Genomic DNA, 27,426 nt, shown 5'->3' with positions numbered 1-27,426 from the left:
TTTTTTTCCATAATTAACATTTAACAAAATTTACCCATGTATTTATTGGGTGTTGTAAATAAAAATAAAATTATAAAAATACATAAATATATAAAATTAAATTAAAATTATTTTATTTAAAATTATTATTAGTAATCTTCATCTAATGTCTTTGAACAAATAATAATATCGTCTAAATAAACTTTTATATATTCTCTAAATTCTTTAATAACATCTTGCATCAGGAAATATGCAGTGAATTCATTAAACCAAATCGAGCTCTCAGTATATAAACCTTCTATCTCTATTATAATAAAAAGATTTAAACAAAAAATAAAAAACAAAAAATTTAAATTTTAAAAGTAATTTTATAAGAGTTGCAAAAGAAATGTTTATTATTTTTATTTTTATTTTATTTTCAATTATAACTTTTCGTATCTATTTATTATATTTAATAAAGAGTTTGGTATTGGGTGTTTATAATAATTATTAGGTAATAAGATTTGAGTAACAGATTGTGGAATGGTAGCTGGGTCTATAGGTTGATCAAATCCTTTTCTAAATATTAATTTAGTGAGAGATTCTGGTAAAAAACCAACTTGGAGAGGACTAGATAATTTAGGTAATGTTAAATATGTAACTGAATTGGGTATAGTACCTACTTGAAGAGGGTGGGAATAGTATTTGGGTAGTTCTAAATCTACTACTGAATTGGGTATAGTACCTACTTGAAGAGGTTGGGAATGGTTATCTGGGAGTATTAATTTTTTTACTGATGGTGGTATTGAATTAGTTTGAAATCGAATTGGATTTGAAGTATAACCAATATTAGATTCGAAATACAGTCCTGTAATTGATGATGGTAAATCATATTCCAACAATTCATTTGAGTGGTTTGATATAACTAAATATTTTAAAGTATTTGGGAATAAATGTTTACCAAGATTACAATTGTATGATGTTAAGTTTAACCTTTCCACGTTTGGCGGTATTACTTGTGGTTCTAATGGATGGTTATATTCATTTAAATAGAGATTAGTTATTGATGGTGGAAGTACATTTGGTTTTATAGATTGATTAAACCATGGTAAATCGAGTACTTTTAATGAATGTAGTGTTGATAGAGAGTTGGATAATGGGTGATCAAAGTCGTTCATACGTAGTAAATTGATTGATTCTGGAAGTACACCGTCTGAAAGTGGGTGGTTATATTCATCTAAGGTGAGATTACTTATTGATGGAAGTTCATTTGGTTTTATAACTTGATTAAATTTTTTTAATTGGAGTGTTTTTAATGAATGTAGTTTTGATAGAGAGTTGGATAATGGGTAATTAAAGTTCATACGTATTAAAGTGATTGATTCTGGAAATACACCATCTGAAGGTGGGTGATTATATGCATCTAAATTGAATCTAGTTATTGATGATGGAAGTACATTTGGTTTTATAACTTGATTAAAACTATTAAAAAATAATGTTTCTATTGAGTGTGGAAATGTTTGGATTGATATCTCTTGATTAAACCTTGGTAAATAGAGTACTTTTAATGAATTTAGTGTTGATAGAGAGTTGGATAATGGGTGATCAAAGTCGCTCATGCTTAGATCAGCGATTGATTCTGGAAGTACACCGTATGATAGTGGGTGGTTAAAGGATGATAAAAATAATTTTTCTAATTGAGGCGGAAGAATATTTGGTTGGAGTGGTTGATTGTAAGAGCCAATATATAGATATTTACATGTTATCGGTAAGTCACCGGCTTTTAAAGTTTGATTAAAGGAGTGCAGGGATAAATCTACAATTGAACTAAATGAACCAGGTGTAATTGTTCTATTGAATTTATTTTGTATTAATCTAGTTAATGATTGTGGGAAAGTTCCAATAGGTATATCTTGATCTAGTTCCATTGTTAAACTTGTAAGCGATGGTGGTAATGTATTTGGTGAAATTTCTTGATTTATACCGAGATGCAATTCAGTAACACTTGGGGGGACAACTGATTTAATATCGAAACAATGAGAATAATAATCATTATTAAATCCTGATTTGCTTGCAAAAAATTGTAAAGATGTGACAGTTGTTGGAATATCGCCTGCTTGAATTGGTTTATTTAAATTATTAAAAAATTTTAATAAGAATTTTAATTTGGTTGTACCATAGGGTATTAATTGACCATGTGGTTCTAATGGTTCATTAACATCAATTATAATTTCTGTTGCATATCTTCTATGCGGATGGTATCTAAGTTGATCCATTGATTTGTCAATACGTATAATTTTATTTTCATTATATAACCTTTGATGTCTTTGTATTTCGTTTATTAAAACCTTGTTTCTCCAAACTGAAAAAAATAATATTTCATTTTTATTATTATTATCTATATCTGTTATTGTAATTGTTTCTAAATTATGTGTGTGATTATAATTATTATTATTACTATCTATTCTGTCATTATTATTATTATTCATTTAAATATTTATAGGTAAATTGAATATTTTGTTTTAAATTTTTTTTTTTAAAAAAATATTAATTTTTATGAAAAAAATTAAAAAATTAAAAAAATTAAAATATCTCCTAATATTTATAAAAATTAAAATTTTTTTTATTTACAACAAGGTAATAATAAATTCACAACAGAATTGGAAATTACACCGAATTGAAGAGACTGCTTTAAGGTTTTTGGTTGTATTAATCTTAGCCCTATAAGTTCAACATTTGGTTCTAAAATGAGAATAGTTATTGATGGTGGAAGTACAATGGGTTTTAAAACATGATTAAAACAACATAAAACTAATGACTCTATCTCAATTATTATAAAAAAGATTTAAACAAAAAATAAAAAAAATTTAAATTTTACAAGTCAAATAAGCGTTTATTATTTAATTATTTGTAAGAGTTAGAGTTAGAGTTGCAAAAGAAAGGTTTATTATTTGATTTTTATTTTATTTTCAATTATAATTATTCGTAGCTATTTATTATATTTAATAAAGAGTTTGGTATTGGGTGTTTATAATAATTATTAGGTAATAAGATTTGAGTAACAGATTGTGGAATGGTAGCTGGGTCTATAGGTTGATCAAATCCTTTTATAAAGGTTAATTTAGTGAGAGATTCTGGTAATACACCAACTTGGAGAGGACTAGATAATTTAGGTAATGTTAAATATGTAACTGAATTGGGTATAGTACCGACTTGAAGAGGTTGGGAATAGTTATTTGGGAGTATTAATTTTTTTACTGATGGTGGTATTGAATTAGTTTGAAATCGAATTGGTTTTGAAGTATAACTAAAATTAGATTTGAAATGAAGTTCTGTAATTGATGATGGTAAATCATCTTCCAACAATTCATTTGAATGGTTTGATATAACTAAATGTTGTAAAGTATTTGGGAATAAATGTTTACCAAGATTACAATTGTATGATGTTAGCTGTAATTTTTTCACATTTGGCGGTATTACTTGTGGTTCTAATGGATGGTTATATTCAGTTAAAGTGAGATTAGTTATTGATGGTGGAAGTACATTTGGTTTTATAACTTGGTTAAAGCTCAACAAATCTAATGTCTCTATTGAGGGTGGGCATGTTTCAATCGATATCTCTTGATTATAATTTGGTAAATAGAGTGTTTTTAATAAATATAGTGTTGATAGAGAGTTGGATAAAAGGTTATCAAAGTCTCTCATACGTAGTGCAGAGATTGATTCTGGAAATACACCGCCAGATAGTGGTAGACTAAAACTTTCTAAATGGAGTGTTTTTAATGAATGTAGAGTTGATAGAGAGTTGGATAATGGGCGATTAATTTTGTTCATACTTAGAAAAAAATATAATCAAATTTGTTTTAAAAAGAAAAGCTAAAATCTCATACTCTGATGACGAAGAGTAATAATAATAATTAATCACCAATATCATCATATGGACCATCAATAAAAAAATAATCTTTTTTTGTTTTGAGATTTCTCTCGCTGGGGAAAATCCAAGTATCGAGTGCCATCTCGTTGGTGTCAATATCAGAATATCGAATATCACTTTTCATATCATGAAGAGTTGGGAGTTGGAAATGATATGATACCATTAAATAAAATCCTTCTTTAAGAAGTTGTGGATTATCTTCTTTTTTTTTTACAATCTTGAATCCACCCATAACAATTTTTAAAACTGGAACTGGAAAAACCAATACCAGATAATTCTCCTTTAAAAGGTATAATGGTTTACCAATTGAAATTAAATCGGTGAAAAAAAAGGTATTAATTTTCATTATATTTTCTAGTTAATTAAAAAATAATTAATATCAAATTATAAAGTCCAAGTGAATTATAAATAACATAGTAAACATACCATCATTAAAAACACTAATTGAATTATGTGGTGTTGAATTTCCATTATGAACTTTTTGTTTTTTGGAAGATGAAGTTCTACTTAAGGTATCGAAACTTGGAGCATTATAAATTGAAGAACCAGCATCATCAATTGAATTTCTTTTATTAGATGAAAGTTTTGTGTATGAGTTTTGCAAATTTTCAATTTGTTTTTGCATGTTGGAAATTTGCAATAATATTTCGGAGTTTACTGAATCTGTTTGAGATGATGAGATTTTTGATGGTGAATGGAGTGTAACCGATGAACGATTTGGTTGAATAGATTCATTTTGATTTAATGGGGCAGCTGAAGCTGTTGGATTGGGATTTGATGAATCAAAAAGAATAGCAACCAAATTAAAAATGATAAATATAATATCTTCATACTCATTTAAACAACCTCTGTATTTTCCAGATAAGATAAGATTTTTTTTTGCTCTACCATATTGGTTTTCAACAATGACACGATATGAAGATAAAAATTTACATAATTGTTAATCCATTGGAGAAAGATTTTCACCATTTTGATCAGCACCTCTGATATTAGCACATAAAAAAACTTTTTGATCTCCTTGATCTCCTTGATATCCCAAATCACCCAAAATAAGTTCATTTTCAATCAATGGGTAATCTTCTTTAAAATCTATCTTTTTTGCAATTTCAAAATCGTGCATGGAACCTGGAAAAGTACCTAAATTTTAATTATTTTTATAAAATAATTTAGTGTTTAAATTTGATTGAAAATATAAAAAAATAAAAACATACCTCTTGATATGTGATTTAGCTTTCCATCAGTAATATTGACAATGGTTTGAATTTTTACACCATGAAATTTATGTTTATCTGAGTAATAGGGTGATTCGTTTTTATGTCCAACTGGTTTTGATATTTTGAAAATTGTAGTATCAATAACACTATATATTAAATTTTTTTTTTTGATTGTTTCACCTGTTGGTGATTGGTTTTCGGCAATAATTTCTAAAGGTTTTTGGGTTAATCTGGATGAAGGATCCTTAAAAATAAAAATAAAAAATAAAAATTTTATTAGTTTTTAAAAAATAAAAATATTGTTAATATATTTAATACAAACAATTGGATTTTCATAAAAGTATTCTAAAAATATATCTATTATATGTGAACGATACTTTAAAATAGTTTTATGATCTTTTCCCCAAGTTGTTGAAAATTGTTGACTTGTTGGATAGCTTTTAATATAATTTAAAAACATTAACAATTTAAATAAGAAATTCTTTGATATTGATAAAAAATAATCTGCTTGAGCTGTATTATCATTAATATAGGTATTGTTTTTATCTTTTTCAAATTTTTTTAAAACAAAAATATTTAATGAGTTATAAATTTTTAAAAATTCATATTTATCTAACCAATATTTAGATTTAAATCTTATTGAATTTATTTTTTGAATATCTTCTAATGTTTCAATACCTAATAATGCTTTCATATTTAATTTTTAAAAAAAAAAAATTTTAATTTGTTGTTCAAAAAAATTCGATTATTATTTTTAAAAAAAAAAAAAAAAACGATTTTTTCAAATTGAAAATTTTTTTAAGAGTCAACCATTTTGAAATTTTAAAATTTGTTTTAATTATAAAAATAAAATACAATTTATATTTTATTAATTAAATAATTTTTTAAAAAAATTATTTTTATTTGGTTTATTTGTGTTTGTTTCATTTAAAATAATTGTTCTTTGAGTCTTTGTGTTTTTGGTGGCTAAACCTTTGGTATCGGCAACAAAAATATTTTTTTCGATAATCGTTATGGTTTTTAACGATGATGGGACTAAAGAAAGATCTAAAAGTTGACTAAGGTTATCAGATTTAGAAGCATCCAGGTGCAAAGCGGTAAGTGTTTCAGGAAGGTTTCCATTGATTTTCTGTTTAAAATCCTCACCAAGCCACAGCTCTTTAATAGGTAAGGATGCTAACGAATAAATCTGTTGGTTAAAACTGTCACCAAATTTTAGTTTGGTTAGTGATGATGGAAGTCCTTTGTCAATTGAATGGTTAAACGATTCCCCAAATGATAAAGTTTCAATACTCGACGGTAAAATACTGATTACATTGTCTTTTTCATTTTTAATCTTGTCATTATTATTATCATTGTGGCTATCATCATCACTATTTTCATTGTTGATATTATTATTATCATTTAGAACGCTTGGGTTTTTTCCAAATATAGGTTGATTCCATCTATGGCCAAGTACTAGGGTTTTCAAACTATTTGGTAGAAATGTTATTGGGCTATTAAAAAGTATTTCAATTGAGGTTACTGAGTCGGGTATTGCCCCTGGTAAAAAAGTTTTTATAAAAGAATGACCAAGAGAAAGATGTTTTACACTTGATGGGATTCCTTTTTTAATTGGTTTAAGAAAAGAGGTTCTTATATATAGGTTTGTTATAGTTGGGGGTATTAAATTTTTTGTGAAAAGTATGTTGTAGTTATTTTCTAAAGATAGAGATCTTACTGAGGGGGGTATTGGTATACTTTCATTAAAATTTTTGAAATTGATAATAAGCCATGATATGTAATGATAGTGTTCGTAATTTAAAAGTCCTTTTAATGTATGAAACTCTACTTTTTTATTTATTTTATATAAATTGCAAAAATATAATATACGTTGGCGAATTATTAAATTTTTAAAACATTTATAAAACAATATCCCAATTTTATCATTTATATTATTATTATTGTTATTGTTATTGCAATAACTATTATTACTATTATTTATAATATTATCCATAAAAAAAAAGTGATTAAGTTTATAAATAAAAAAAAAAATAAAAAAAAAAATAAAAAAAAAAAATAGTTTTTTAATTAATTTTTTATTTTTATAAATTTTTTTTAATAAAAAAAAAAAAGATTAAAATATCTTTTTTTTTTATATTAAAAAAAACAAAATGAAGTTAGTTAATCTATGTTTATGTTTAAGAAATAACAATAAAGAAGTTTTATTAGGATACAAAAAAAGAGGTTTTGGTATGGGAAAGTGGGATGGTTGTGGAGGGAAGGTAGAGGCCAATGAAACTATTGAAGAAAGTGCAATAAGAGAAACCAAAGAAGAATTTGGGATCATTCCTACTAAAATCTATAGTGTGTATGTATATAAATAATAACAGTTGTAATAATTAATATACCCAATAGAAAATAGAAAATTAATTTTTTTTTTATATTTTTATAAAAAAGAGGTAAAATTCATTTTCATTATAAAAATCCAAAGTATCCTCATGTTTTAGAGAATCATGTATTTATTGTTACAGAGTGGATTGGAGAACCAACAGAAAGTGAAGAGATGGCACCTAAATGGTTTTCAATAGAAAACGAGGGTTTACCATACAAACAAATGTGGGAAGATTCAGAAATTTGGTTAAAAAACCTAATTGAACACAATTTTAAATATGAATTGGATTATGAATTTTATTTTGATGAAAATGATAAAATAATATCATTCGAAAATAATTCAAAAGAATTTGATAAATAAATAAATAAATAAATAAATAATAAACAAATTTAATTAAATTAGTTTTACATTAAAATACATTGATTGATTTTATTTTTTTTATTTTTTCTATACTTTGACATTTTTATTAATTCTTCTAGTTTCTTGGAATCAAGTGATTCTTTTCCAATTTTTAATGACTTTATTGTTGGAGGAATACCAGCTTGAATTAGAGTTTTAATATCATAGGCATCGTTTTTGATTTCCAGACTTGTTAGGGATGGTGGTAAAATAATTGTATTTTGATCGCTATAACCTTTACCTAATACTAGTGTTGTGCATTCGAAAGGAATTGATCCAATTTCTAACGGTCGATTATATCTATCTCCAAATATTATGGTTTTGATAGATGAATGTATTGATAAGGGTTTTATAAATTGATTATATTCTTTACCAAATTCTATAGTTTCTATAAAGTGTGGAATTTTATAGTTTTCTATTGGATAGTCAAAGGCATCAGAGAATACAAGATTTTTGACTGATTGAGGAAGAGTACCGTGAATAAATGGTTCATGATATTTAACAGCTGTAACTGAAGGTGGTATTATTCCATCATATATATAACTAGCTCTGCAAAACTCTAAGGTATCTATTGAATTTGGAATTGATCCTATTATTAATTTGCTGGTGTAAAATATACCTAAAATTAAATGATTAACTGTATTTGGAATAGAACCTGGAGTAAGTGGTTGGTTACCACAATCACCAATAGTTAGAATTCTTACTGATGAGGGTATTTCATGTGCCAAAGGTTGTGACATAAAATATAATTCTAAATGTGTAATATATTCTCTTTCTGGATATTTTAAAAGATCATTTTTATTCTTAAATGTTAAAATTTTATTTTTTTTATATAATTTACAATGATACAATATTTCTCTAAAAATTGTTTTATTCCTTATTATTTTAATGAATAATTTTTCAACAACTTCATTATTATTATTATTATCACCATTATCAATATTATTATAAGAGTTTGTGATTAAAGTAATGGAAGTGGTTGGAGAGGTTGTATTATTCATATTCATTATTAATATTGTATATATATAATATTTTACTGGTTACCATTTATTTTTTGATTTTGATTATTTATCTTGTTAAATTATATAATAATGTTTTGGTTGTATTTGCGAATATAAAAAATAAATAAAAAAAATTTTAAAAAAAAAAAAAAATTTCAATAAATTTAAAAAATAAATAAAATAAAAAAAAAATAATAAACAAATTTAAATTAACTTCATATTTAAATGCAATTGCACCATTATTTTAGTTTATTTATTATAAAATTTAAAATAGATTCAAAAAAATTTATTTGATTGTTATTATTATTATTTTCATTGTTTGGCAAGTTTATTAATTCTTCTAGTTTCTTGGAATCAAGTGATTCTTTTCCAATTTTTAATGACTTTATTGTTGGAGGAATACCAGTTTGAATCAAAGTTCGAATACTATAGGTATCGTTTTTGATTTCTAGACTTGTTAGAGATGGTGGTAAAATAATTGTATTTTGATCGCTATAACCTGTACCTAATACTAGTGTTGTGCATTCGAAAGGAATTGATCCAACTTCTAACGGTTGATTATATCTATCTCCAAATATTATGGTTTTGATAGATAGCGGCAATGAAAATGGCTTTATTATTTGATTATATTCTTTACCAAATTCTAGAGTTTCTATAAAGTTGGGAATAATAGCTACTTCTGTGACATCATTGAATGAAAGGGTTGAGCTTATTGAAAGTTTTTCTATTGGATAATTAAAGGAATTAGAGAATACAAGATATTTTACTGATCGAGGAAGTGTATTGTGAATTTTTGGGCCATGATATTTAACAGTTGTAACTGAAGGTGGTATATAACACTCTTCAATTATACAGGGGCTGCAAAACTCTAAGGTATTTATTGAATTTGGAATTGAATCTTTTGCTAATTTGTTGGAATAATTTCTACCTAAAATTAAATGATTAACTGTATTTGGAATAACACCTGAAGTAAGTGGTTCTTGTTTATAAAACTCACCAATAGTAATGGCTCTGACTGATGGAGGTATTTCGTGCATTAGGGGGAGATATTGTGAATACAATTCTAAATGGGTAATATATTCTCTTTCTGGATATTTTAAAAGATCATTTTTATGTAAGATCCTTAATTTTCTATTAATCTTATATAGTTTACAATGATATAATATTTCTCTAAAAATTATTTTATTCCTTATTATTTTCATAAATAGTTTTCCTGTAATTTCATTATTATTATTATCCATATTTTATTATTTATTATTTATTACTATATTGTTATTGTTGTTACTATTTTTTTTTAAATTTTTGTTAAATTATTAAATGAAATGGTTTATTTTTAAATTTAATAAAAAAATTAAAAACTTTTTAATTTTTTTTTTTTTTGAAATAAATTCAAATAAATTTTTAATTTTATTCGAAATATTTTAGATTCCATTAATTGATTCTTTTTATTTATTTATGTTTAAATATCTAAACTACTATTTAAGAATTGATGTGATGGTGTGGTTTGTTTATTTCCAAAAATGTTATTATTATTATTATTTATAAAACTAAAATAATTATTATTATTGTTATAAAATATAAATTCTATAATATTTAATTGTGAAGATAATATATTATTTTTAAAAATTAAAATTTCATTTTTTATGTAATTATCTAAAAAAATTGAAATTGAATACAAAGCTAAATTATTTTGATATTCTTGAAAAATTGATATAAAATCACAAAGTGATAAATTTGAAATAATTTCTAAATTTCTTAAAGAGATGTCCAGTATTAAATATTTTTCAAAGATTAATGATACTTTTTGAAAACTTTTTTTGTGGCTTGAATCTAAAATAATTGATAGATTTTTAATTGTTTTACTCTGAGATAAACCTGAAAGTAGTATTGGGTCGATAAAGTCAAAATTTTCTAACTTTAATGTTTCTATTGATGTGAATGGACTTGAAAATATTTGCCCAAGACCAAGAGTGACTACAGATACATCTTGAAAATGGCAAGCCCGTATGCATTTGAAATTATTAAGGTGTAACTCTTTTATAGTTGAATTAATTGATAAAGTTGCAACCATTTGGTCCCAATCTTCTTTAACAGAGTTTATAAGTTTAATGCCTCTATATCTTTCATTACATTCGTTCTTTAAATACCTCATAGCTATATTTGATTTACTATTATCATAATGATTGATATCGCTTTTTATTATTTTATTATAGTCATTTAAACCTTTAATAATTGAATGAAATAAAATTGAAATTGAAACTGATTTTAATCTTGTTGATTCGTTATTGATGGTTGAAATATCAAATGGATTTACATGATCTGATCTCGATATATGAAGTTCTTCGAGACACTCTGATTTAAAAAAACAGGTATAACTCCTGTGAATATAGGTATCTATGGCGTATTCATTTGGCTGATATTGAACTCTTCTTGGCTTTAGTTTCATTAATTCTAATAAAGGTACAGAAATTCCATATAGATTTAAACTTAAATTATTATTTTGATTGTTGCTAAAGCTTTCATTAAATGAGTTATAATGGTCACCAATATTTATTTGAAACTCGAAATTGTGTGGATATTTTATTTGCTCTAATTCCTTTATTTCTTTAATTCCTTTGATTTCTTGATTTAAACTTTTCATCTCGGTAATTTGTTTATTATCTAAATCTAAATTATCAACTTTTATTCTTATATTATTAAAACTATCTTTATTTCCCTTTAAATATTTTAATTCATCATAAGAGATTCTTATATATGTTACTTTTTTTATTAATTTCCAACTTTGTAAATTATTAATATTATCTTTATTATAACCATTATTATAACTATTATTTTCATTATTACTATAATTATTTATATTATATCGATTATCTTTTATAAATTGGTAGAGTCTTAAATGATTTGATTGTTTTAATAAATTTGTAATAATTTTGCTGCAATAACTGAACCATGATTTTGAAACTAAACTAATTAAAATTGTTTCATTATTTTGTGTTGATGAAAAATTATTATCGTCATAATTAAAACTATCTATTAGTTGGCTTTGATTGTATTTATAATTAAATAAAGTCTCTAATATGTAGATGTGAATATAACCTGGTAATATGTGCATTAATAATCTGTATGTATCTGTACATTAAAAAAAAAAAAAAAAAAAAAAAAATGAAAAATAATATTTAAAAAAAATTTTATTTTTAAAAAAAAATTTATTTTTAAAAAAATTTAAAATTTCTATTTATATACATTCAAATATATAAATATAATTATTATAATAATTATAAATTTTTTTTATTTTTATTTTATTTTTTTTAACCATTTTAGGAATGAAAACCTATTGGTTTTCTAATGTTGAAGGTCCAAATTTAGACATTTCATTCCCCCAAACTATATATAATACTAAATATTTTGGTTTCCAAATTTCTTAATTGATTGGATTTTTAATAATTCTGGTTTATAGTAATTTCTCGAGAATCTGGCAACTGTGGTTAAATGTTTGACTTGATTTGAGGGCTTTAGATTTGAAAAAGGTGTATCAAGCAGTGCATAAATACGTAGAGTAGAAATAACCTTTGCTTCCTCTTATTATTTTTCTAAAACATATTAATTTTCTAATTAGATAATTATTATAAAAAATATTCAAATAAAAAAAAACTACTTATTATCTGAGACATTCGATGATGTGGTATTTTTTTTATAATTCAAGTAAAAAAACTTTATTTAAATAAACCATCACCAGGATTTCAATATCTTTTTCATTTTTTTTTTTATTTTTTTTTTTTTGAAGATATTTATAAACGAAAATTTTCACTTTTTTTTTTTATTTTTTTTTAATTTTTAAGTTTTTTATTTTTCCTTTTTTTTTTTTTTTTTTTTTTTTTTAATTTATTAAAATTGATTGGGTTATTTTTATCATTTTTTTCTATATAAAAAAAAAGAAAATTATTATTTTAATTACCATAATTAATTATTTTATTTAAATTTTTATTTTATTTTTTTTTTATTTTTTTTATTTTTTTTTAAAATAAAATAAAAATAAAAAATAAATAAATAAAATTAAAAAATAAATATTAAAATTCATTCAAAACACACAAATTCACTATATTAACACACAAATAATTTGTATTAAAATAATAAATTTATTTAATTATATTTAATACTATTATTATACGCACACTATCACACACTTATATACAGATAGATAGATTTTTACTATAAATTATTTACAATAAATAAAATTTATTTTAAATATAAAAAAAAAAAAAAATTTATATAATCATTCCTTTTTTTTTTTTTTATTATTATTATTATTATTATTTTTTCATAACACAGCAAAATTTAAATAATATAATAAATTTTCTTTAAAAATATTTTTTTTATATATAAATATACACACATATAAACATATAATATAATACAATGGTATTTGAAGGTTTAGTGTCAGAAGTATTATCAAAAGTATTAGGACAGTATGTAAAGAATTTAAATAAAGATCAATTAAAGATTGGTGTATTTGGGGGAAATGTTCAATTACAGAATTTGGAATTAAAAGAGGATGCATTAGCGAATTTACCCATTAATTTACCGATATCTGTAAAGAAAGGTTTTTTGGGTAAATTGGATCTAAAAGTACCGTGGAAAGATTTGAAATCCAAACCAGTAGTTGTTCATATCGATCACATTTATGCACTTGCTGTACCAGAAACACAATCATACAAATACGACGAAGCAGAGGAAAAAAAGAAAGAACAAGAATTAAAGAAGAAACGATTGGAAAATTATGAATGGTTAAAATCAATTCGTGAAGCTGAAAATACTGAAATGTCTCAATTAAAACAAGAAGGTGATTCTTTTACTGGTCGTTTAGTTACTAAAATCATTGATAATCTTCAAATTATAATTAACAAGGTTCATATTAGATTCGAAAACAAAAACGATATTGGTAAAGTAAGTATTACAATAACAAACTATTAAACTATTTTAGTATATACTTATATTAATTTTAAAATTTTTCATTCCAATTAATTTATAGTTATATGCATGTGGTTTAACATTAGATAGATTATCAATTCAATCAACTGATGAATTTTGGAATCCATCATTTGTTGACAGTAGTCAAACATCGATCATTAGAAAATTATGTATTATGGACTCATTAGGCTTTTATATTGATGATGATGCAGATTCATTCCAAAATCTTTCACTTTCCGAATTTACAAGAGAGTTTACAAATTTAATTCCAAACTCATCAACTTATTCATTATTAAATAAATTCATCCTTAAACCAGTTTCATCTCAATTAAAAGTAAATATTTTATATACTTTTTAAAACAAAAAATTTAAATATCTACTAATTCTTTTTCTTATTGTTTCAATAATTTTAGTTAAATATAAATAAAAGTGAATTTACAAATAAATCAATTCCAAAGATTTTAGTTGATTGTGTTTTATCAAAAATTACATGTACATTATCATCAAGCCAATATAGAAATATTTTAAGTATTTTAAATTTCACAAACGAATTTTTAAGAGATATGAAATATCTTAAATATAGACCAGTAGTTAAAGTATCAGATTCTCCAAAGTTATGGTGGAAATATGCAGGCCAAGTTATATTAGATCAAATTAGAGAAAAGCGTTATTCAAGATCATGGGATTTCCTTTTACAAAGAAGAAGAGATAGAATTGCATATGTTTCATTGTTCAAGAGAAGTATTCCAAAGGTAGATTGGTTGGTTTCACTTAACAAACAAGAAGTTGAACAAATGAATCAACTTGAGGAGAAGCTTTCATTCGAGGATATCATCTATTTTAGATCACTTGCTTATGCCGAAATTAAAAGAGAAACCGAAAAGAATAAAGTTCGTAAGCAATTTCTTGATTCTAAACGTCAAGAACGTGGTTTCTTCCAGAATCTTTTTAACACCAAAAAATCAGAAGATGAAAAAGAGGCTCCAATGGTCCAATTGTCAAAAGAAGAGCGTGATGAACTCTATAAAACTATTGAATATAACGAGGTTGTTTCATCAGTTGAAGAGCCTCCAGATTGGGTCAAGGTAATTGGTAATTTCGAAATCAAAGGTTTTGCCATTGAGTTGGTAGAAAATGATTCAGTCTTTGTCGAGGCACTCTACACTGGTTTATCATTGAAATTCGAACAAAGAAATGAAGGTATCAGAGTACAAGCCGGTATTCATCTTTTCGAAGTTTATGATCAATTTACAAAACGTACTCTTTTCCCAAAGATTATTAGTAAATCTACAAAAACTAGTGGTGCTTTTGCCAGTGCTATTGTCGATACCCGTCCAGCCGATAAGAAATTAGATTTATTGGTAGAGCTTAATATGGATCCATTAAATATTATCATCACCAAGCCTTTAATTATGAAAATTGTAGACTTTTTCCACGATCCAAATCTTGATATCACCAATATTTCAAATAGAGCTGGTGCTCATATCGAAGATTATAAAGAACGTGCTAAAATCCAATTACAGGATGCCATAGATAATCACAAGATTTTAGGTCTATCAGTCAATATTCAAGCTCCAGTTATTTATTTACCAGAGGATGTTTCAAATGATCGTTCAAATGTTTTAATTGTTGATTTAGGTAATTTTAAAGTTCAATCAGATAATAGCAGCTTAATTAAAGGAAAGGCAGTTTCAAATACCACCGAAAATGACCTCTACGATAAATTTAATGTATCTTTAAACTCAATTCAAGTATTACTCTCTGATGAAACCAAATCAATTCTTTCAAATACTGGTGATAGATCATTAAAGAAACAACAAAATATTATCAATAAATTCGATATTCAGCTTTCAATTTTTTCATCTATTCAACAAGATAATTTATCAATGACAAAGTTAAAAATCAAAGGTGAGCTCCCAAGATTTGATTTCTATTTATCCGATAAAAAAGCCAAGCAATTACTTTGTATTTTGAATGCTGTTACTGCTGATATTCCAGGAGCTGGAAAACCAAAATCAACTGCTACTACACCAGAAATCACTAGTGCCACTTCATCACCATCAACAGTTTCACCAAAATTAAGCTCATCTATTCCACCAGTAGGCTCAACTGCTGGCACAACACCAATCGATTTATTAAAAACCGATAGCAAAACCAAAGAAAACAATGAATTGCTCTTACAAAGTAAGCAAATTGAAGCAGAGTTTGTTATTAAATCAATTAGTCTCACCCTTTCAACAGGCCAATCAGATATCGTTAGAATAGTTTTCACCGAAATAGGAGTTGGATTTGTTCAACGTACTTTTGATATGTCTGGTAGCTTTAAATTATCTGCACTCGATATTGAAGATTGTTACACTAAAAACTCTTTAAAGAAATTAGCAACATCAAATCCAAAAGATCTTGATCGTTCATTAAATGTAAACCATTTAGTTATGATGAACTTTAAGCAAATTCAAACATCTTCACCAGAATTCCAAAAAACAGATATGATTATAGATTTGCAAATTCATAGTTTTTATTTGGTTATCAATCCAGCAACTATTTATCAATTATTATTAATGTTAAAAACATTTGAAAGCGATCCAGAGCTCAAGGTATCACAATTTATTAAAAGTAATGAAAACAAACAAATTCAAGCAGCTCCAAGCGAAGCTCATCATTTACCACCAAATGCAATCGTTAAAAAACCAGCAACACCAACACCAGTTCAACACCCTACACCATCAAGTGATGGCTCAACTACTCCAACTAAACCAACAAGAAGAATAGTTAAAAGAATTGTTACCCTTAGACAGGTTCCAAGAAAGAAAGATCCAACAGAATATAAATCAATGAAATTCACAGTAACTATTAATAGTTTAGGTTTAGCCTTAAATCAAGAAACTGATAAAATGTTGGGTATTTTTACAATCAATAATTTCCAAACTGATGTTTCAATGTTCAAAGATAACCGTATGTTGGTTCAAGGTAAATTAGGTTCAATCGTTTTGGATGATTTGACTCCAATCGTTTCAAATTATAAGCAAATCATTACCCCAATGAATCAAGTTGATCAAATGTTAGACTTTAAGTATGAAACTTTTTCAAATCTTTTATCAAACTATCAAGGTTTTGAAGCTTGTGTTTCAGCCAATGTTAAATCAATTGTTCTTAATGCCAATGTTGGATTCCTCATGTTACTTCAAGATTATTTCCTTGGTGGTATGTTGGACCCAATTTTAAAGAAGGAAGAGCAAAAAATAGAAGCAAAACCAATTCCAAAATCACTTTTACCTCCAGAAGATCCAAGTAAATTAGTTACAAAAGAAGAGATCGATAGGGAAGAAAGCCGTAAATTATTGGTTCAACTTCAACAAAATCAAAAGAAACATATTCCAAAGATGAAATTGGATATTGTTATTGAAACTCCAATCTTTGTTGTACCACAAGCCACACGTTCAAAGAATTCACTCCGTATGGAATTGGGTAAAATCATTATTGGAAATACTTGGCAAGATCATAGTGTTGCTGATTTACCAATGGAAAATATGAAGATTCATATTCAAGATGCCAATATTACTATTTTCTCTGACGGTAGATCAACCGACTTTTTAGAAAAACTCAGTGTTGATGTTATTATCTCTCGTTTCTTGGTACCAAATACAAGTAGTGTTGAAGATCAAAATATCGAAGTTAATATTTCACATTTTGCATTCTTTTTAGATGAAAATCAATATCGTTTCTTCTTGGGTATGAGCCAAAATGTAACTAAAGAATTAGAATCTTCACAAAAAGAAATCCAAGAATTGAAGAAAGTTTCAAACATGGGTGACCCATTCGAAATGGGACGTATTACATCAAATGACATGCAATACTTTACAGAACAAGAGGTTATTCAAAAAATGGGTAAAGTTTTATTACGTATTCACTTATCATTAGACCATGTTAGTTTCAAGATTAGTTCAATAGATTCTGGTGAAATCGCTCAATTTATTGTTCGTTCCATTGAAATCGAATTAAAGAATACCGATAAAAACAAGACCAATCTTCAATTACACATGAAGTCAATTTTATTATCCGATACTAGAACAGATTCCACCAACATTTTCAAGAATCTTCTTGAAAACAAAGTTAAAACAGACTCAGTATCACCATTCCTCCATGTTGGCTATATTCGTGACAATTTATTAGGTGATCAGTATATTAATGTTGCCATTAATAATACATCATTATTCCTTTCACCAACTCCTTTGATGATGATATCAAATTTCTTTATGGGCCCATTATCAGAACAACATGATACAAATAATATGGATCATGATTTAGATTTAGATTTAGAAAGCTTACAAAGTGATTTGGATTCATTAATGGACGACGACGAAGATAAACCTAAAGCTCCAAAATCATCCAATACTTTATTAAATATAACCAAACAACAACAAGAGATTCAACAAAAGGTTCATCAGCAACAGACTCAATTACAACAACAACAATCCTTATCACCATCAGGTTTAGATTATCCATCTGAAGCTGGTTCAGAAGAATCTGAAAAAGAATTACTTAGATCTTCAACTATTACATTTAATGCCCACATTAACCCATCAATAACACTTGTTGAAGATGAAACTCTTTCTGCTACAAGATGTTTAATGCTCAAAACTAAATTAAATATTCAATTCCGTAGAGATACAAATGGTATTGAAAATGCTAAAGTTATTATTGAAAATACTAAAGTTAATATTTATAAACCATCCATCACCGAAGCTGAAGGCTCATCTCAAGGTTCAAGACCAATTCAAATTTTAAAACCAATTGAAATGATTACTATTAAATATATTAAAGAAAATCTTACATCAACTGAATGGAAACAAGATATTGGTATTTCATGCACAGCTGTTAAAGTTTTCTTCTCATATGATGATGTTAAAGCAATTCTCAAAATTACAAATAATATTACAAGTAACCTTCAAAAACAACAAGAAGAACAAAAGCAAAGACAATTATCATTTGCAAATATGGCATCAAGTTCAAATTCATTACCATCCTTAAACAAATCAACAAATTCATTCCATACTACTACAACATCAACTTCAAGTAGAGGTGAAAAAGATCAAGCCACAGCAAATACTGGCGATAATTCATCATCTGGTCAAAATACAGTTAAGGCCAAAGAGGAATTATATAATAATAATGAAAAACTTAGAATCTCATGTCCAAATATTAGTGTTCTCTTTATTAACGAATCACAAGAAATGTACATTCCAATTGTTGAATTATTCTTTGCTGATATTGAAACCAGTGCAATGAATTGGAGTTCAGATTTCGAAGCCAAATCATCAATGTCAATTAAAGGTGATTATTTCAACGAAACCAATATGAAGTTCGAGCCATTCATCGAAGATTGGAGTTTCTCTGTTGACTTCAAAAAGAACCGTTCAGGAAAAATCAAAGGTAGTTTCTTAGCCACTCGTGAACTTTTGAATATTAATGTTTCACATGCTCTTCTTCAAACTATTAGTAGTGCTATGGTTCATGTCGATAAAATTGATCAATTAGATAAATCACTCGCCACATCATTATCGGGCAGTAATGGATCACCAAAAGATAGAAATAACGCAATGAATCTATCACTCCAAGGTCCAAGTGTATTAAACAAATATCTTCCAGGAGGTGGAAAATCAGAAAACAAAGCTACTTTCCATTCACATTGGATTTCAAATCAAACAGGTATTCAATTAGGATATCAAATTCCAAAAGTTGGTAGCTCATCATTCGAATTAGAGGCTAATGTCGATCCAGTCGCTTTACCAATTAAAATTTCCAAGAGTAGAGATTCAACTATGGGTGATCATTTATACATTGAATTAAAGATTCAAGACTCAACCATCCCACATTTAAGCTTGGATGCAGTTGGCTACAAGATTTATAGAATCGGTTCAAGTAACGAATTTTTAACCTGTGAAGTCAGATTACGTCCAGACGGCAGCAAAATATTAATCATTAAATCTATGGATCAATTCGAAAATAATACCTCATTAAATTTAGAACTTAAATGTACAGAAAATGGTTCATCATTCAAGATTCCAAAGAACTCAAAATTCTCGCTCCCATTATTAATATCTAAAGATCTTTCAAGATTCTGGGTTAGATTAGAAAACTCTTCTTTTTGGTCTGAACCAATCGATATTAATAAGCTTCCAGATTCTGAAAATAGTAAACTCTTTAAAATACAAACTGTTGATAAGGTTAATATGTATGTCTCATTAGTACACAAAACCATTGCCAGTAGAAATTGCGAACGTTTCAATAACACTTTCAAATTCTTCCCACCAGTCCAAATCGAAAATATTCTTCCATATCCATTTAGAATTTCAATACCATCAACTCCAGTTGATAGAATCAAAATCGAACCAGGTGACAAGATTGATTTCTACCACTATACTCCTGGTTCATCAGTAAGTGCAGTCATTAGCGAACTAGAAGGTTTCCCAGATACCAAACATAATTTAGTATCTGGTGATGCTTCATCACCAACTTTCTCAAAAACTTTCAAACTATCACAAAACCATAGAGAAATTTCATTGGACATTGAAAGAACTGAAGTTATTAAAGGTGTTCGTGTACTTTCATTCTATTGCCAATATTGGTTAGTTAACAACTCTTTATTACCAATCGAAATTAAATTAACCGATAATCAAGCTCTTACATTAAAACCAAATTTACCAGATGCAAGTCCATCACCACCTTTATTGTTTGGTGCTAACACCATTAGAGCACGTATTCCAATTGAAGGTGAAGGTCCAATGAATAAACAATTTTGTGAACGTTTCCCAATTAGTGCAGTTGGAAATGCCAATACTATTTTATTGACCAATGCTCAACGTACCTATGAACTCTCATACAAGGTTGATTTCTGTTCTAATGAAAAGTTCCGTCTTAGTAAAACTGTTACCTTTGTTCCAAAGAATGTCATTTGTAATGAATTACCATTCCCAGTTGCAGTTTACCAATATGTAGATGAAAGAGCAACTTCATTCAATGGCAACAATAGCGGTAGTGGCAGTAATATAAATAAAATCAAGTTATACAGTGAAATGCGTTTACAACCAGGCGAATATAGACCTTTCCATTGGGATGTTAATGTTGACAACAAAAAGATTTGCTTAAGACCAATTACCAATGAAAGAAATCCAAGTGAATGGCGTTGTTCTGGAGGTTTCTTTATTGATTCAATTAGTGACTATGTTGTAAAGAGTAGAAATAGTGAAAAACCAGATCACGAATCAATCCTTTTCCACGTTACCATTAAAGAAAAACACGGTACCCATTTCGTAAAATTATTATTGTCATGTAAAGAAAATCCACCATATATAATAGAAAATGACACAAAGAGTAAAATTTCGTTCTATCAACGTGATTGTCCAGAGAATATTGATTATATCGAACCAAAAGAACTTTTAAGATATGGTTGGGATGACCCATCTTCAGATTATATCATCTCTGCTTCTATCGATGGTAAACCATTAAAGAAACGTATTAATGTCAACAAGATTAAAGGTTATAAGTTTAATCACGAAGGTACCTTTATTTATGTTACCATTACCATCGAAGGTCCAAGTCGTGTCGTTTTATTCTCAAATAGCGACAAGAAATATAGATCTATTACAGCATGGACCGATAATAAGGTTGTTAATCTTTCACAATCACTCAGTGAATATCACTTCTATATTAGATGTTCTGGTATTGGCTGTTCAATTATCGATAAAACTCCAAAAGAATTAACTTATATCTCTATGAAGGACTTTTTGATTATAGCTACCCAAAGTGCCATTGAAAATACACTCGAAGTCAAGCTAGCAGAATTACAAATCGATAATCAATTGATCAAAACAGATTTCCCAGTATTAATTCATACAGTTTCACCAGATAAAGAACAAAGAAAAGACTTTTTACATGCTGTAGTTATTAAATCAACTATTGATAATATCGATTACTTTAGATATATGTCTACACTTATTCAAGAAATGACAATTGAAATTGAAGATCATTGGTTAAAAGAAGTTTTAGATTTTATTGACTCAATCCCATCATTTGGTCAACCTAATGGTAACAATAATAATAACTCCCGTGTTACAAATAATCAACAACAAAATAATGGTTTAGGTTCATCATTTAATATAGGTCAATTACAATCAAGTACAGGTAGTAACAACGCTTTAGTAAACTCATCAGACAGTAGTTATAATAACAATATTTTACAAACTCTCTATAATACTGTTTCTATTGAACCACCAAAATCAGATGCAAGTGCAGTTAAAATGGTTTATTTTGCATTATTAGTATTAAATCCAATCAAGATTAATCTTACATTAGCTCTTCAAAATGATGGTTTAATTAAATCAAATCATAAAGTTTTATCATTAGTCGAGGGTTTAGGTCTTTCATTAACCAGATTAGACCGTGCTCCAATTACTCTCCAAGGTCTTTTAATGGAACATCCATTCACATCAAGAAGTACACTCATTGACAAGATTAAAACTTCATACATTAATCAAGCTCTTCGTCAATTTTATAATATTTTAGGTTCAGTTGATTTCTTGGGTAATCCAGTAGGTTTATTCAGAAACTTTGGTACTGGTGTACATGACTTTTTCGTTGAGCCAGCTCAAGGTCTCGTTAAATCGCCAGCCGATTTCACTAAAGGTCTTGCTAAAGGTACAAGTTCATTTGTAAAGAATTCTGTATATGGTACATTCAATACATTATCAAAATTAACTGGTACTATTGGTACTGGTGTTGCCACATTATCATTCGATGAACAATATCTTCAAGAGAGAAAACTTCAACAAGCTCGTAAACCAAAGCATGTTGGTGAAGGTTTAGCTATGGGTGGTATTGGTTTGGGTCGTGGCCTTTTTGAAGGTATTACAGGTATCATTACAAAACCAGTCGAGGGTGCAAAGAAAGGTGGTGTTGGTGGTTTCGCCAAAGGTTTAGTTCAAGGTGTTGTTGGTGTTGCCGTCAAACCAGCCACTGCAGTTATCGATCTTACCACTAAAACCACTGAAGGTATTAAAAATACAACTAATCTTCAAAGTCAAGTAGACAGAGTTCGTCCACCTAGAGCATTTGCCCATGATAATGTTTTACGTCCATTTGAAGAGAACGAATCAGAAGGTTGGTTCCTTCTTAAGACTTCACACAAAGGAAAACACTCTGCAGACTCTTATATCTGGCATCATATTATCAACTCGGAATTAACAATTATCCTCTCTGATCACAGAATTATTGTATCCAAATCAAAGAAAAATTTCCTTCACTCCTCCTTCCTTTATCAAATTCCATTCCATGTAATTAAATCTATTAAAATGGTTCCAGAAGAAGGTATTATGATTGAAATGGACCCACCTCAAACATTAGGTCTCTTAGATCGTGACGTTAGATTTAAGACTATTGGTGTTGACGACTCCAATATTAACATGTTGTTAAATATGAAATTAACACATGCACTCATTAAATTTAATGAAAGTAATCCTCACTTAGCAAAATTTAGTCACTAAAATAAAAAATAAAAAAATAAATAATAATAAATAATAAATACAAATAGTTAACAAACATTTGTCTATAGTTTTCAAGATTCAATTTTAGATATATAAAAGAGAACGAAAATAGAACGAAAAAAAAAAATATATATATATAATAAATAAAATTTTTTTTAATAGATCATTAATTGAAAATTTAAGAAAATATTATTAATTCAAGTTGTACAGTTTAAATTCTCCAATAATATCTATTTCTGAGTTGTTTTTAATGTATAATAGTGCTAAAATATACTCCATTATTCAATTACTGAGAGTTTTTTTTCTTTCTTTAAAAAATATTCAATTACTAATAGAAAAAAAATCTGGTCTACTATTATATCATCTTTTGGCAAATATAGTATTTTAAATACTATTTAATATATAAATAAATGTAATTTGAATCTATTAAACATTAGATCATTTTTACCCACTATTTTTTATTTTAGGTCATACTTTTATTTTTAAACAAGTAATTTTTTTTTAAAATTTTTTTATTTATTTTAGTATAAATAGTTTTTTTTTTTTTTATTAAATATAAATTATAACAATAAACAAATAAAAACTTTTATAAAAATGGAAAATAAAGAAGTAATATTAATTAATTAATTAACCCCAAAAAAAATATCTAAAAATTAATTAATTTTTATCTTTTTTTTTTTTTTAAATTTTTTTTTTTTATCATAATTTTTAAAATTTTTATTTTATGATCTGTTTTATAAAATTTATTTTTATAGAGTAAATTAGGTTATTTAGGTTTTGACTATGTAAATTTATATGTAGGTAATGCTCTTCAAGCAGCATCATACTATATTACAAAATTTGGTTTCCAAAATTTGGCTTATAAAGGTTTAAAACATGGAGATCGTAGATTATCAACACACGTCGTCAAACAAAACAATATTGTAATTGCATTTACAACTTCCACAGATAAAGAAGACAGTGAATTTTCATCACTTTTACAAAAGCATGGTGATTCCATTAAAGAAATAGCATTTACTGTTGAAGATTGCAAATTTGTTTATGACCACGCAATTTCAAAAGGTGCAGTTTCAATTAAAGCCCCACACGAAATCTCTGATGAAAGAGGTACTGTCGTAATGGCCACAATTGCTACTCCAGTTGATGACGTTGTCCATGTTTTCGTGGAAAGAAAGAATTTTAAAGGTGCCTTTTTACCAGGTTTCACTGATGAAGTTTTCCAAGATCCAATGTCAAATATTACCGGACCTGTTAATCTCCAATTAAATGACCACATCGTTTATTGTTTAGAGAGTAATGAAATGGATAAATTTGCCCAATGGTATTATGACGTATTAGGTTTCCATAGATATTGGTCCGCAGATGAATCTATTGTGCATACAAAATACTCTTCTTTAAATTCTACAGTTGTTGCTGATTTCAATACATCTGTTAAATTGGTAATCAATGAAGGTGTCAATACAATTAAAAAGAGCCAAGTCCAAGAATTTGTAGATTTTGCAGGTCGTGGTTGTCAACATTTTGCTTTAGTTTCAACTGATATCATCGATTCAATTGAAAAATTAGTCAAACGTGGTGTTCAGTTTATGCCAGTTCCAAAAACTTACTACAGTCAATTAAAGAGTAGATTATCACAATGTTCAATTGAAGTTAAAGAAGATATCAACAAATTGCAAGAGTTAAATATCTTTTTAGATTTTGATGAGGATGGTTACCTTCTTCAAATTTTCACCAAAACTGTAGAAGATAGACCAACAATGATCATTGAAGTTATTCAAAGAGTTGGTCATAACTTTGGTTTTGGTGCCGGTAACTTTAAAGCAATTTTCAAAGCCATTGAAACAGAACAAAAACAACGTGGAAATTTATAAAACCGAAAAAGAAAAAAACAAAGTATTATAAAAAAAAAGAATTAATTTAAAAAATAAATACATTGTTTTGATTCAAAAAAAATTATTCATTAATATTTATTATAATATATGAATAATGAAGTTTATTTTATTTTTTTAATTATTTGAAACCCTAACAATCATTTTACCAGTGTTTGTTCCTTCAAACAATGATAAAAATGATGGTACTATTTGATCAAATCCACTGTTAATGGTATGTTTATCTTTAAGTTTTCCTTCAGCAAACCATTGGGAAAGATCTTTGATTGCAGCTGGATTATTTGAGAAATAATTTGATACAATAAATCCTTGCATAAGAGAAGAGGTTTTTAAAATATACAACTCAATGGTACGTGGACCAATATCAGGAGTAGTACGATTGTATTGTGAAATTACACCACAAACAACAGTTCTTGATTTGAAACTATAAAAATCATTAAATAAAAAATTAATAAAATATTAATATTACAATTAGCAAAATAAAAAAATAGTTACTTTAATAATGGCCAAACTGCTTCACTGACATCACCTCCAACATTTTCAAAATATACATCAACACTAAATATAAAAATGAAACGATTAGTATTTAAAATAATTTTAAAACAATAATAAATACACCTACCCTTTTGGACAAGCTGCAGCTAACTCTTCTTTATAATTTGGGCTCTTATAGTTAACACCAGCATCAAATCCTAATTCCTCAACCATGAATTTGACTTTTTCATCAGAGCCTGCAATACCAACAACTCTACTACCTTTAATTTTACCAATTTGGCCAACGATCTAAATTTTAAAAAAAAAATTAATAAATTATTTAAAATATTAATTTTATTAAATAATAACTTACACTACCAGTGGCACCAGAACCAGCACTAACAACTAAGGTTTCACCTTCTTTTGGTTTGCCGATTTCATTTAAACCATGGTATCTAAAAAAATTTTGTTAATATAAAAAAATAAAAAAAATAAAAAAAAATTTAAAATAAAAAAATTCTTACGCAGTTAAACCAGTTAAACCTAATGCACTTAAATAGGTTTCAAGTGGAATTTTTGGATCTACTTTATTAGCGAATGGGGATGGAGTAACAATTGATTTTTCTTGCCATGGGAAACCGTCAACAACATAATCTCCAACAGCAAACTTTGCATTATTTGATTTTAATACTTTAGCAACAGAGAATGAAATCATTGGTTCATTGAGCTTATAAGATTCAGCATAGCTTTTTGCCAAAGACATTCTTCCACGCAAGTATGGATCTACACTGACTAATACTAAAGATACAAGTATTTGATTTTCTTCTAATTTCGATTCATCTAATTCAAAATCACTAAAAGTGAAATTGTTAGTTGTTGGAGCACCATAGCTGACGTATTCTTTTAATAAAATTTGTTTAACCATTTTTCTATTTGTTTATCTTTGTTTATTGATTGAATAATGAAATTAATTTCATTTAAATACCCTGAGAAAAAAAAAATTTAAAAAAAAAAAAATTTAAAAAAAATTAAAAAAAAATTTAGGAAATTAAATGGCGATTTATTTTTAATTTAAATTTTTTTTTTTTTTAGGGAAAAATGGCGATAAAAATTATTTATAAAAAGAATCTTTATAGATAATCAATACATGGAACCCATGAAAATAAAATAAATTATGGGAGTTTGTTTTGTATATATAAAAAAATATAAATAAAAAAAAAAAAATAAAAAAAAAATAAAAAAAAATGATAAATGGTTTTCGTTTATAAAATTTAAAAAAAAAAAATAATTTTATATACAAAATTAAAAATTTTATTAAAAAAAAAAAAAAAAATTTTAAGTTTAGAAATTATTTCTAATTTTCTCTGGTTTATCATTGTCAATTAAAATAATTTGAAATCTTTATTTTTTTTAGATTCTATTCAATATTATTATCTTTTTCCTTTATTATAAAAAAAATCTCATTATTTTTATTTTCTTCATCATTTATGTCATCTTTATTTTTCTTTTCAATCTCGGCTTTAAAGGTTGGTTGTGATTGTGTATTTTTTAAAAGATTACTTTATTATTGGTGTGGTTTTGTGGGTTTTATCTAAAACACGAATATTTTAGTTTTATCCTTGGAAATTAATTTATCTAAACCTAAACTTTCATATTATATGAGGCTGTTGATG

At 26.5% G+C, this 27,426-nt stretch overlaps 10 protein-coding genes across 10 annotated transcripts; 2 read left to right on the top strand and 8 right to left on the bottom strand.

Moving 5' to 3' along the window:
- Positions 1 to 401: 401 nt before the first annotated feature.
- Positions 402 to 2,447, bottom strand: DICPUDRAFT_150320 (uncharacterized protein; the record flags this gene model as incomplete). Its single annotated transcript, XM_003286292.1, has 1 exon — positions 402 to 2,447. One exon carries the CDS (start codon positions 2,445 to 2,447, stop codon positions 402 to 404), a length of 2,046 nt encoding a protein of 681 aa, XP_003286340.1.
- A 490-nt stretch (positions 2,448 to 2,937) lies between these two features.
- DICPUDRAFT_150319 (uncharacterized protein) lies at positions 2,938 to 3,792 on the bottom strand (the record flags this gene model as incomplete). The annotated part of the gene is made up of 1 exon (XM_003286291.1): positions 2,938 to 3,792. One exon carries the CDS (start codon positions 3,790 to 3,792, stop codon positions 2,938 to 2,940), a length of 855 nt encoding a protein of 284 aa, XP_003286339.1.
- Positions 3,793 to 3,875: 83 nt separating this feature from the next.
- On the bottom strand, positions 3,876 to 4,517 carry DICPUDRAFT_150318 (uncharacterized protein; the record flags this gene model as incomplete). Its single annotated transcript, XM_003286290.1, has 2 exons — positions 3,876 to 4,246; positions 4,319 to 4,517. The coding sequence occupies 2 exons, from the start codon at positions 4,515 to 4,517 to the stop codon at positions 3,876 to 3,878; spliced, it is 570 nt and encodes a 189-aa protein (XP_003286338.1).
- Positions 4,518 to 4,832: 315 nt separating this feature from the next.
- On the bottom strand, positions 4,833 to 5,800 carry DICPUDRAFT_150317 (uncharacterized protein; the record flags this gene model as incomplete). Its single annotated transcript, XM_003286289.1, has 3 exons — positions 4,833 to 5,029; positions 5,104 to 5,350; positions 5,429 to 5,800. The coding sequence occupies 3 exons, from the start codon at positions 5,798 to 5,800 to the stop codon at positions 4,833 to 4,835; spliced, it is 816 nt and encodes a 271-aa protein (XP_003286337.1).
- Positions 5,801 to 6,322: 522 nt separating this feature from the next.
- Positions 6,323 to 10,085, bottom strand: DICPUDRAFT_16899 (uncharacterized protein; the record flags this gene model as incomplete). Its single annotated transcript, XM_003286288.1, has 4 exons — positions 6,323 to 6,426; positions 6,580 to 6,807; positions 8,121 to 8,336; positions 9,386 to 10,085. Coding segments are annotated over 4 exons (1,248 nt in total), but the record flags the coding sequence as incomplete, so codon positions are not given.
- A 254-nt stretch (positions 10,086 to 10,339) lies between these two features.
- On the bottom strand, positions 10,340 to 11,992 carry DICPUDRAFT_77234 (uncharacterized protein; the record flags this gene model as incomplete). Its single annotated transcript, XM_003286287.1, has 1 exon — positions 10,340 to 11,992. One exon carries the CDS (start codon positions 11,990 to 11,992, stop codon positions 10,340 to 10,342), a length of 1,653 nt encoding a protein of 550 aa, XP_003286335.1.
- A 284-nt stretch (positions 11,993 to 12,276) lies between these two features.
- On the bottom strand, positions 12,277 to 12,838 carry DICPUDRAFT_150312 (uncharacterized protein; the record flags this gene model as incomplete). Its single annotated transcript, XM_003286286.1, has 2 exons — positions 12,277 to 12,456; positions 12,836 to 12,838. The coding sequence occupies 2 exons, from the start codon at positions 12,836 to 12,838 to the stop codon at positions 12,277 to 12,279; spliced, it is 183 nt and encodes a 60-aa protein (XP_003286334.1).
- Positions 12,839 to 13,296: 458 nt separating this feature from the next.
- DICPUDRAFT_94146 (uncharacterized protein) lies at positions 13,297 to 23,578 on the top strand (the record flags this gene model as incomplete). The annotated part of the gene is made up of 5 exons (XM_003286309.1): positions 13,297 to 13,824; positions 13,910 to 14,182; positions 14,262 to 18,180; positions 18,274 to 18,930; positions 18,991 to 23,578. The coding sequence occupies 5 exons, from the start codon at positions 13,297 to 13,299 to the stop codon at positions 23,388 to 23,390; spliced, it is 9,777 nt and encodes a 3,258-aa protein (XP_003286357.1). The 3' UTR covers positions 23,391 to 23,578.
- A 406-nt stretch (positions 23,579 to 23,984) lies between these two features.
- DICPUDRAFT_97354 (uncharacterized protein) lies at positions 23,985 to 25,335 on the top strand (the record flags this gene model as incomplete). The annotated part of the gene is made up of 2 exons (XM_003286308.1): positions 23,985 to 23,999; positions 24,146 to 25,335. 2 exons carry the CDS (start codon positions 23,985 to 23,987, stop codon positions 25,259 to 25,261), a joined length of 1,131 nt encoding a protein of 376 aa, XP_003286356.1. The 3' UTR covers positions 25,262 to 25,335.
- Positions 25,331 to 26,678, bottom strand: DICPUDRAFT_54199 (uncharacterized protein; the record flags this gene model as incomplete). Its single annotated transcript, XM_003286285.1, has 5 exons — positions 25,331 to 25,703; positions 25,775 to 25,837; positions 25,902 to 26,062; positions 26,127 to 26,208; positions 26,278 to 26,678. The coding sequence occupies 5 exons, from the start codon at positions 26,676 to 26,678 to the stop codon at positions 25,397 to 25,399; spliced, it is 1,014 nt and encodes a 337-aa protein (XP_003286333.1). The 3' UTR covers positions 25,331 to 25,396.
- Between the last annotated feature and the right edge of the window lie 748 nt (positions 26,679 to 27,426).

This window comes from Dictyostelium purpureum, assembly GCF_000190715.1.
Source record: "Dictyostelium purpureum unplaced genomic scaffold DICPUscaffold_67, whole genome shotgun sequence".
NCBI classification, from domain to species: domain Eukaryota; phylum Evosea; class Eumycetozoa; order Dictyosteliales; family Dictyosteliaceae; genus Dictyostelium; species Dictyostelium purpureum.
Note: the sequence above shows the minus strand (reverse complement) of the source record. Positions and strands in the feature narration are given on the sequence as shown.